Genomic DNA, 12,147 nt, shown 5'->3' with positions numbered 1-12,147 from the left:
TGTTCACATTAGAAATGGTCTTAGGGTGTGTTTGATTGTCAATATTTTTCATGAAAAATGTATTTTTCCACTTAAATTTCTACTTTTGTACCGTCTGATTGACATTTTTTTCCATGAAAAATATTTTCCTACTTTTGATCACGTGATCATATTTTCCTCAAAATCAATGAAAATATTTTTTTAGGGGAGTAGGATTTTACCTTTTCAGGGAATTCACTATCTCTCTCTCTCTCTCTCATCGATCCACTCCGTCTCATTTACCCACTAATAAAAAATGAACAAATATAATATTTTCTAAATTGAAAATTAAATCAATCAAATACATTTAATTGATAATTTCTCTGCAAATAAATTTTAGACAATTAATTTTTTTTACATATAAATTCTATACTTGTAATCAAACTCACCGTAATTAATAACAAATTTCTCATGGGATGGCATCCAGCTATCATCGCCATATCAGCTTCCTAAAATTACTCTTCGATTCGGACATGCCTCAAAAGTCAAAATGCCCAGCAAAAGCCCAGAATCCAGATGTGAACTTTGGTTGGGGCCTAAAGTTAAGACATCCCATCAAGTCTCGCTTTTAGTCTCTTGTTCAAACGAAGGTTTTCCCATTCTCTCTCTCTCTTTTTCTCCTTGTCTCTCTAAATATACACACCTTTTTTGTCTTTTGATGCGATTCTTTCGAGAGTTTCCATGATTTTTTTTTTTTCCTAAAATTGAAGCTCTCCAGCTGAACAAGAAAAGAGAATAGCAATGGATTTATTAATTCTTGTTTTTGTTTTATTAGTATCTGCTTCTTCTGCACACGAAGGTTAATGTTTTTTCTTCATTCACTTGCTTCCGTATGCTTTATTGGTCCCATTTTTAAACTACTACAATTTTATTTCTTTTATTTGCAAATCGTTTGCGTGTATGCATTTGTTATGTTGCTGTAATCCACATTGTCCAGAATCCTTGATGTTGTGGCTTTTCTGATTGAAAATAGATGCATGTTTGGAATACAGTAAATTGAAGTAATTTGTGCTGGTAGAGACTAAAGAGTTAAAAGCAAAACTAGCAAATGCCCAAATTTTTCATCTTGTGGAGCAATGATTGGTCTTGCCAAGAAGAGGCAGGGCCTCGTGCTGAACTAGTTGCTTGAGGTCTTCTTGAGTAGCAACGTAATTCATTTTTCTTTGATTGATATCATCTCGGGTATCTTCCCTTTTTTCTCCATTTTCTCAAATGGGTATTGCTAAAGTTATCGACTAGCATTGAGATTGGTCTTCAAATTTTGAGTTATTCCCCTAAAGATAAGTCTACATATAGTAAGGATTGTTTAAAAATAAAAAAAATAACTGACATCAATTGTATATAAGTCTTTCAAGAAGGTGGATTGCTCTTATAACCTCTGTTTATAGGAGAGGTGCCCAAGAATATAGTCTTAAGGGTTCTAGTATCTAGTTTAGATTGGCCTTTTAAGGAATCCAAGACGCCGATATGAGTGAAATTTTGTTATAATGTCTGAATAGGATTCTTTGAAACCTGAAATCTTTAGAGCATTTATTGAGGACATTTGTTGAAAACATAAGGGTCCAGCTACTTCTAACAAGTGTCAGTTTTTTCTTTCTCACTACATTTTGTTGAGTATTCGTACAACTGGACTAACGGATAAGCCTATTTTGTGTAAATAATGCGTCCAGACTCTCGTTAATATGTTCTCCTCCATTATTTAAACAAACGACTTTTAGCTGTAGACGAACTTGAATCTGGATGACATTATAAAAGTTCTTTAGTGTGGTCACGGTGTTCAGTTTTTATTTGGACAATATGATTATTTGGACATGTGATATGTCCCTCCCCTGAATCAATGATCCAGAGGCTGAAATTTGAGGCAACATGGAAGAACCCATGAATTCATACAAGAGTTTGATAGGCACCAAAAGCATGTTAATAATTCCATTCAGCTAGCTAAAGTAAGGGGATGGTAGGTTGGGATGTTTATGTAATTATTCACGCAGGAGTTAATAAATGTAAGGGGTAGGGGGTTCTGTTCAAATCATTCATGCAGAAGTTGAGAGTTATAGAGTTGGAAGAGTGCTTGTGTCTCGAATGCAGCTCATCTATCTGTTATTATCTGGTAGGCTCTGGCAGTTTTGTAGATAATTGTGAAGAACAACAGAAAATATACTATGTAAAGTAAATAGAAAATGAGAATCTGTGGATATTTTCTGTATTGTACTGAGAAAGATTATAAGCAGAATTTGGAATGCAAATAAGAGTTACAGACTTTTGAGAGGCTTGTGTCTCTCCACCCACAGATTTGAGGACATAATATTGAATGAATTTAACACCCTTCTCCCCCTATATATTCTGTTTGTCCATAATTAAGATGCTTCCCAGACACACCTCCTGTGTGCAGAATACAAACAAATTATAAAGTGAGTCCATATGCATTTCACTCTTTTATTGATCTGGATTCTTCTATCCTTCTAGATGGGCCATTGATATCCCTTCCCCCACCTTCTTGTACCTACTGTAAGTAAATCGCACTGGGGATCTATCAGCATCTTGATTTAGTTCATTTTAATTTCTTCATTCATTACATATATACAGAAGCGCTTCAATGTTCCAGCTGATACTTTTTAAATGGAAGGTTTCCAGAATGTGTAGCATCCTCTAGAAAGTGGTTTTTTTCTTTTTCTTTTTTTTTTTTTAACAGAGGAATCCATTGTTGTTTAGCAGTCCTATTTTCCTGTTGTAGCCTTCCATCTAGTTTCCTCCAGCATGTCTCTCTAGTGTTCTTTGTTTTCTTGAAGAAATAACACCTCATAGGGTCTTTTTCTCCTTTATTCTTACTATCCATGAAAGTATTAAGTGCCAAACTACAGAAAAAGGTTTGTTAAAGCATTATTGCCTTCATGGATTCGTCACCATACACAAGGGAACAAACTTCAGTTAAAGAGGGACGAGAATCCCTACCAAGGTTGTGACCTTCTTACCTTACCTAATTATGAATTTTGACCACCTAAAATTTTAAATATAAGTTTCCCAGAAAGTTGTGCATCAGTAGGTGACTCCATTCCAATATGCTGGTAGACATTTATCTCCTGCCACAGAACTTTCAAAGAGTTGTAGGCTGTGATGGAAATCTTCTTGATTGGGCCCATGAACTTTGACAATGTGTCACAGCGTCCCAAACATCCTTATTTGTGGAAAAAACTGGAAAGGTATTCCCATTTATAGTTGCGTTGAGTTGAGTTCAACAACCAGGACATTATCACAGAGTTTTTAGCTTCGCAAGAGTCAGAGGTTGAATTTGAGAGTGCAAGTATTTTCACATCCCGTGTAAATATTCCATTTTCCCTCTGTTTCTGAGAAAAAATGTTTAACAGACTCAGCCCATTCGAGGAAATTGTCTTCATTTAGTTTTTCAGTGGTAATTTGAAGAGTTAGATTGTCAAGATGATTGGAGGATTTAGGCTGATTTTATATTTTCTGGTTGGAGGATTTTTAGCCATGTTAAACACAAAATAATGAGCTGAATTGAAAGTAAGAGCCTATTTGGGAGGGATTTTGAAAATTGATTTTTTGACCGTTAGGAGAAAAGTGGGATTTATCTGTGAGAGAAGAAGTCAAATATAACGGCTGGATTAGTGAAATAACGGTCAAAAAATTAATTTTTTTTTGGGGGGGGGGGGGATCACTTCCAAACAGGCCCTAAATTTAGAAATTGAAGGGCAAGTAGGCTGGGAAAGAAACGCCAATAGAGTACACTGGAAATAGGCAAAGATGTCGGAGAAATGGGAATGGCTGCTGATGGTAGAAAAAGGGAAAATCTGGTGGAGAAGATAAGTAAAGGACAAAGACAAACCAAAAAAGGCAAGAAATACAGCCTAGAAACTATACGGGCTTTGATGCCACATTGGTTTGAATGCCAAAAATTATTTTATTGAAGAGACTATGCAAAATTATATAATTATTTGCTTGTAATATTACTTCTAGAGACCGGAAAGAATACACGTATCCTGTGCTATACAAAGTTGACCAGTCTACTAGCTGATTATCGAATAGCATTTACTGCTAATTAATTACAGTCTACAGAAATAGCTAACTAGAATCCTAGAATTAAGGATACTTGTCTCTACCGACATGGCTTTGTTACCTATAATAGAAGTTTCACCTTTTCCGTTCCTTGACACAAGTTTCAGTTTCACAAGTGAATACTAGATGATATAATTGCCTCAAACTCAAGACTATGTTATAGATGTTGCGAGAGTCAAACCTCAAAAGCAAGCTATTGAAGTTGGAAAACTTAAGTCTATGTAAACCTCACTCTGAAAGTCCATGCTTTCGATGCGAAATCCAAATCCCATACCTTGCAATGGGAACCTTGATAAACCACCATACTCTGCGATCCTGACTACTAAGTCGGACTAGCTATGTACTAACCCTGATTACTAAGTTGGACTAGCTTTGCACTAACCTCATGACCAGCCCCAAATGAACACTGCAATGTCATGTGTCCGCTTTGATAACATTGTTATAGATCTTGAGAAAGTTATACCTTGAAAGCTAGTTGGAGAGTCTATGTAAACATTATACCGAAAATCTCTAATTTTAATGTGAGTCAATATCTTGCAATTGGAACCATGATAAATCGAGATGGTGATGCCAACATAGAAGTGTTCGTGTCTGGTCACTAGCCTCATGACCATTCCCTGGTGAACATTGCTATGTCACGTGTCTGCTCTGATATTATCGTTATAGATTTTGAGAAAGTCATACCTTGAAAGCTAGTTTGAGAGCCTATATAAACATTACACTGAAAATCCCTAATTTCAATGTGGGTCAATATCTTGCAATGGGAACCATGATAAATCGAGATGGTGATGCCAACATAGAAGTGTTCATGTCTGGGACCAGTCATGGAATTAGTGCTAAGCCAATCCAACATGAGAGTTGGGATTGTGAAGCATGGTACTTTATCATGGTTCCCATTGCAATGATGAAACATGGATCCTATGTTTAAAGTATGGGAATTCAGTGTAGGGTTTATATAGACTTGGATTTTTCAATTTTAATTTCCGGTCCTTTACTTTCATTATATAGAGTAAATCAATAATACACGTATTGAATAAAGACCAAATATAGAAACACAATAAACCCAATTGTATCTTGCCTAATCTATGATATTTTACTTGATTTATCTCCTTAACAGTTGGGGACTAACTGTAGGGCTAATGCAAAAACAGTTTGACGTGGGTGCAGGAATCGTAGAGCGTAGTAATTTGTCATGATTTCCATTGTACAAGGTATGGAACTTAGATCCCACATTGAAAATATGGACTTTAGGTGTAGGGTTTATATAAACTTGGGTTCTCCAACTTCAATGGTTAACTTTGGAGATATAACGTTTCCAAGTTCTATAACAGACTCATCCCATGAGATGGAACTGTGCTTCGTCCAGTTCTTATAAGTTTTTTAATTCTAGCTCGTATTGTGTACTACCATTCCGAATTTGATAATTAACTGCTTTTAAAAATGGATAAGCAACAATGAATTCAATTTACATCTTTATATGATCTTCAACTATTTCAAAACTACATTAGAGCTGAGATTGATTCTTTGCAGTTTGAACCAAAATGCAATCTGATTGTTGGATACAAAGAGTACCTGATAACCTGGATTTTGTTGACCTCAATGAGGATGATGATACAGTTAATGATAAACTAATGTTTTCATTTTCCTTTATGACATTTCTACTTAAGTTATAGTTTCTTTTGACATTTCAGTTTTAATCTTTTACTAATGATCATACTACGTTTGGAACAAATTATTTTGATAGTACTATATGGAAGCATTAATTTACACAGTGCAAAATTGTTGCATTTAAGTGTCAAACCACTTCACCGTGGTAAAATTTTCTCCCACCAAATGTATTTGTTTCTAAGCAAAATATTCTTTTGTTTGAGATGATCTTACGTGTCAATGAGCTGATTGCAATTGGGATGTCTGGAGTGTTGTCTTTGGCTGATCAGCCTCCTCTCTAAACTTGCGGCTGTGATTTTCTTTTGTCAGATGCTTTCGTTGGCGTTAATATCGGTACAGAACTCTCTGACATGCCTAGTCCAACTCAGGTGGTGGCCCTTCTCAAGGCTCAGCAGATCCACCATGTCAGGCTTTTTGATACTGATAGAGAGATGCTTCTGGCACTTGCTAATACTGGAATACGTGTTATTGTATCTGTACCTAATGATCAGCTACTAGGCATTGGGCAGTCAAATGCCACTGCAGCCAATTGGGTTTCTCACAACATTCTTGCACATGTCCCGGCCACCAACATCACATCCATAGCTGTTGGATCCGAAGTTCTTACGACCCTTCCAAATGCTGCTTCTATTCTTGTATCTGCAATGGAATTCATTCACTCCGCCCTTGTGGCTTCAGGCCTTGATTCCCAAATCAAAGTTTCCACCCCACATTCTTCTTTAATTATCCAATTTTCATTTCCGCCCTCCCATGCTTTCTTCAACTACTCGTGGGTCCCTGTCATGGTCCCCTTGCTCAAATTCTTGCAGTCTACAGGGTCATTTTTTATGCTTAATGTTTATCCGTACTACAATTACAGACAATCCAATGGTAAGATTGCACTGGATTATGCTCTATTTCGTCCGCTTCCTCCTAACAAGGAAGCTGTTGATACAAACACACTTCTGCACTATACCAACGTGTTTGACGCAATTGTAGATGCAGCATATTTCTCTCTGTCTTCTCTAAACTTCACTAATATTCCTGTGGTTGTTACCGAATCAGGTTGGCCCTCCAAGGGCGACTCTTCTGATCCAGGTGCCACTCTTGACAATGCTAACACTTACAACAGTAACCTTATTAGGCATGTCCTAAACACAACGGGAACTCCCAAACATCCTGGGATTGCAATTAATACATACATTTATGAACTTTACAATGAAGATCTTAGGTCTGGTCCTATTTTAGAAAAGAATTGGGGACTTTTCGATGCAAATGGGGTGCCTGTTTACAGCCTACACTTGACAGGTTCTGGGACTCTGTTATCAAATGATACTACAAATCAGACCTTTTGTGTTGCGAAGGAAGGTGCTGATCGCAAGCTAGTACAAGCAGCACTAGATTGGGCTTGTGGACCAGGGAAAGTGGATTGTTCTCCTTTGTTGCAGGGGAACCCATGCTATGAACCAGATACTGTGGTCGCACATGCATCGTATGCTTTTGATGCTTACTATCATAGGATGGCAATGGCTGAGGGAACCTGTAACTTCAATGGTGTGGCCACCATCACCACTAAAGATCCAAGTATGACACCTAACTTGATTTTCAATTATGGTACTGGTCTGTGGGATCTGAATGATTTGCACACTTATTCCTTGAAAATCGGGAATTCACTTCAATGGAGGTGGCACACATCAGAAAGTAAAAAGAAACTATAAGAAAAAACATCAGTGAATTTCCTTTGAAGCAAAAGATTATTTTAAAATTTTGTAAAAGATCAAAAACTAATTATGAATGCATACAAATAGGTCATAGTTGACTCCTAATTATGCATTAATTCCCTTATGTTTGATTTTTTGGTGTAGGTCACCGTCCCTGCATATTCCCAGGAAGGTAAGACAGTTAAACATGTTGGTTGTTCAGATGTTTTTAAAAATTTGTCTTCCTACAAAATTTGAAAGTTAAGGTTGCTGTTTAATTTTTCTTAATGATTTGTCCTTTTTGCTTGTTTTCATTCTTGTAGTCATGGACGAAATGTCAATTTCATAAATGGAACTTTACTTGCTCCTTCTTCAAATTCTACGACGTCTGGTTGCCATTCAGAATACTTCTATAGCAATATTTTCATGAGCTCCTTAATTGTACTATGGGGTGCTGCATTTTTGTAAAGATTACAACTTTTTAACTTCATCTATAGATTCGAAACATATGGATTTCTTCTCTGTAACTTCCAACACTCCCGGTTTTGTTCCTCTGAGGAGCGCAAGGGTTTGGCATGGTTGTACTTGATATTACTAGCTATTAGTTTGGAATGGAATGGTTGGTTAATTTGTACAGAGGCATTTCGATAGTTTGATGTAATTAATTACCTTTCTGGATAAAGCCAGTTTTGGGTATAACATATTGGATTGAATTCTTGCACATATGCATCTTGTACATTGAATCTCATTTGCGTCAATGATTCGTTGAGCTGAATTTATGAATTTGTTTTGCGATGGATGGAAAAATTTCACTGGCAACAAAAATGGATGCAGCTGGTTATGTTATAAATTTTTTCAAGGCAGCAGTTTTTGCAGGAAAATATAGTCACTACGTGCTAAAATTAGTTAAATTAATTATTATAGAATATCTAGATTCGCTCTTCATGGACAATCTTGGGATTTGCGAGGAGCGATGTGAGCCTTTGTTGGAAACATGTCCCACTGAATGAGAGAGAGTGAAGAGATGAGATCTGGTAGGACGACAATCCTTGCGATTGATCAGCCTCAGCCAGCCATACCTAATTTGCAAAACAAGGCTGCACTGCTAATCACAACCCAGGCATGTCTGGGCTGGAATCATCTCTCATAGATAATATTAGGGGCCGTGGGCATGGCTTTTAAAAAAGCGAAAGGAAATTCAAAAGCTGCTTTTAGGACTTAAAAGTTGCTTTTGAACTCGTTTAGCTAATTATATGAAAATGTCTTTTCTAGATAGAAGAATTTTTAGAGAAAGTTAGTCCAATGTGATTCTCCCTAGAAACTCTTTCAGAATATGAATTCTTTAGAAATTAGTTTTTAAACAAAAATTAAGGTGCCTTTCCCGATAACTCTTCTACAGAAAGTAAAAATAAAAGCAAAAATCATTACAAGCAAACCCTTTCACGATCTTCCACATAAACCAAATGTCCTCCCCATCCCTATTTTTTGTTGGAAAGATGGTTTTGTATATTTTGAAATGGATCAACTTTGAATCCAAGTTTCAGTGGGTTTCATAATTCAAAATTAATGGGATTGAGCATATTTACATTCTTCTTTGTAAGAGGATTAATGTGATTTATTTATTTGCTGAAACTCATTTAGTTTTGAATGAAATATTTTTTTTCAAATTAATCCACTTGAAGTTTGATATAAGAAATAATTTGATTATACTGTCTTAATTTATCCTATATAAGAAAGCTTGAAAACTTTTGTTTGGTTTAAATAGTGGAAGTTTGGCAATTGGACATGAGCATACTACTAGTCTTTGGAAGGGAGAGGTCTAAATCTTATCTAGTTCAGTTCAAACCCCCATGTGCTTCGCCATAGCCTTGCGTTGAGTCGGTTCGATGCGTATGCTGGTATCAATGCGTTGATCCTTGTCTATATATATATATATATATAGATATATCTTCTGGACAAAATTTATTTCAAATTTGATACTGAATTGTTACTATCAAATTCTTTGGGTACTTGAACAAAATTATTCTTAATGGTATTATTTATTTGAATCAATCAGCTTTTTTCACGAGTTTTTTTGGCTGTGACCGACCATCTGTATGTGATCAACCTCTGTGACCTGTAATTGACATCTTCTTATTGCTATGATCGACATCTATAACAAGTGACCTTTAATTGCCTTCCGTGATAAACTTAAAAAATGCCTCCGTTCACTTGAAATGGTATCTGAACGGTCATCACTGTTCGTGAATTGACTTTTTAGGCTGTTGTATGCAATTACACCAATTTCAAATTGTATATGTATGAATAGACATCAAAATCATGTTACACACCATGATATATACATATGCAACACCCCACATATCCTTTTCAGATTTTCGAGTTCAAAACACAAAGTTGTTTGTTGAAAATCTTACAAATTGTTGTGTTGATTCCATAAGAAGAGAAATTCGTTTTATCCTAGAAGACGACTGTTTGCCTTTAAGCACCTTTGGAAGGAGCAAATTTATTTTAAGGACACATTGTGAATTCGGTGGATGTAGATTATTATTTTATTTCAATTTTGCTTATGGTTTAAACCCGTGTTCGATCTTGTTGATCTCTTATACCCATTCAAGAAGAGAAAGTATTTTCAAATTTATTGAAAGGAAAAATTCGATAGTCCAGAAACTGATAGGTGTATGACGATAAATATTATAACATTTATCACTCTTCCCAGATCTCTACCTAAAGCTCAATACACCTATTCCTTTGATATAACGGCAAACTTGATTTCTTGTGAACCTGACTCTAAATTTAAAGAACAATCGCAGATAGTTTGGGCATATAATATGTAGATTTAAACAAGAGAGATATTTACTTGTATAGGGAAAAATATCAGGGAAATTGCCAGAACGTCAAATGACACAATTTCATTGATCTTTAAAAAAAAATAAAAATAAAAAAATAAAAAACCGATCAAAATCCACCACATCAGAACCTCTGACAAATTTCCCTTACAAATGACTTTACACTTTAAACAAAGTCTCATCATACAACAATTTATAAGATGTAGACTTCGTGTCTTAGACATGATTCGATTCGACTTGATTTGAAGAAGAATAATTCCAAAATTTTATAAATTTGTGAAGCATGAAAAAATAATCCTCCAGAGTCATAAAGTCAATTTCTTCTCGTCAATTCTTTAACGAGCACCTATTCTCATAATGTGAATAAATTAAGCAAATACAGAGGTTCATTTGGCACCACTAGGATTTATTTGACAAGTTAATCAATCGAAATAAGTAGTTTCCTTATAGATATAAATTTTTCTCTACATTCAAGCATCATTTTCAGTGTTAAAAACATTGTTCTTTAAAGTGCGTGTGAAACGCTAAGCATTGGCAGTGAGCGCGAAATTTTGTTGGTCGCTTAATGTGCACCTAGAGGTGCTTTATTATTATTATTATTATTATTATTATTATTATTATTATTATTATTATTATTATTATTCTCTCATTTTTTAAAGCTTTTTATTTGAATTTAGTTTCGACTTTTAAAATGATTTTATCTGTAAAAAAGTCAAAAATAATTTTAGATATTTGCTATGTATTATTTTAATTATCAACTGATTTTTAGAATGATTAAAAATTCGAAATAATATTAAACATAAGAAAACTTTTTTCACGTCTAAAGCTTGAACCTTAGCCTCCACATCTAATCACGCTTTATGTTTTTTAGAACACTAGTTAGAAACTAATGTTAACCAAATATATAATCCACGAGCAAAACCTATATAAAGAAATATGTAAAATGCACAACGTACTTATTCCCCATTTAATACATTATACGCTTTGAAGCAAAGGAGCGGCTCCTCCGCATTACTAGACTATGAGTTAAGCCCTCAAATTGTTTGTTCATTCTCTGTCGACAAACCTAACGTCGTCTTATACATGTAGGATTTCGTAGGTTGGTTCTTGGATCAAGATCGAGAGATTTTCACACATTTCGACAGTCGAGAACAGCCATGTCCGTTCAGGCGTCCCCTATTGGAGGGGGCGCCTGACGTTTTGGACAGGGCCACAGATTTAGCCTAACAGCAAATCATTCAATGAGAACAAAAGTGGGAATTTTGTCGTTTACATAAGACATCACTCATGAGTAGAGGAGAAGAGGTATAAAGTTCTCGTGTACTCTGTGGGGGGCCCTTTAAAAGTATCGAAAGTTCTTTTAGAAGAAATCATATTAAATCAATTTCCTCCAAATATCCTTCTAACTTGAAGAATCACTATCATAAAATTAGTCAAACAAGTCTATAAGCATTTTTTGAATTTCAAAAGCTCCTTCTAACTTTTCGAAAGGTATGTCAAAAGGACCCTTAAAACCATTTCCACACCATAATTTCTCTCTTAGTTCTCGACCCTTAGGTAAGTCCATTATAATGTCTTGTCTTATAATTGATGAACCACAATTTCAGTTTTGGACTTGCCTCATCGTTTAGTAAGAGGATCATCAACTTTAGATAAAGGAAGCCTCCTCATATATATTTGACACACAGACTAGTCGATTGAAGAGTGAGAATATAAAATAAAAAGTTTATAGCATTGTGACAACGTCGAGTGAGACCTCTCTATGGAGCAAAGACTCCATTTTTATTTTTTATAAAAGAAAGAAGAACTCATCTTCTTTCTTTTAATCCTTTTGAATTCAATTAGATGATAATGTAAATGAACCA

General features: G+C 35.2%; 1 protein-coding gene across 2 annotated transcripts; it reads left to right on the top strand.

Moving 5' to 3' along the window:
• Positions 1-574: 574 nt before the first annotated feature.
• Positions 575-8,194, top strand: LOC111374604 (glucan endo-1,3-beta-glucosidase 3-like). Of its 2 annotated transcripts, XM_022997300.1 has the most exons (5): positions 576-817; positions 6,067-6,627; positions 6,802-7,320; positions 7,602-7,629; positions 7,760-8,194. In XM_022997300.1, exons 1-5 carry the CDS (start codon positions 760-762, stop codon positions 7,902-7,904), a joined length of 1,311 nt encoding a protein of 436 aa, XP_022853068.1. In that variant the 5' UTR covers positions 576-759; the 3' UTR covers positions 7,905-8,194. The 2 variants fall into 2 exon arrangements, with proteins under 2 accessions (XP_022853067.1, XP_022853068.1); XM_022997299.1 differs by having other exon boundaries at positions 575-817; positions 6,067-7,320.
• Positions 8,195-12,147: the final 3,953 nt, after the last annotated feature.

The sequence above is a fragment of the Olea europaea genome, unplaced genomic scaffold, assembly GCF_002742605.1.
Source record: "Olea europaea var. sylvestris unplaced genomic scaffold, O_europaea_v1 scaffold1264, whole genome shotgun sequence".
NCBI classification, from domain to species: domain Eukaryota; kingdom Viridiplantae; phylum Streptophyta; class Magnoliopsida; order Lamiales; family Oleaceae; genus Olea; species Olea europaea.
Note: the sequence above shows the minus strand (reverse complement) of the source record. Positions and strands in the feature narration are given on the sequence as shown.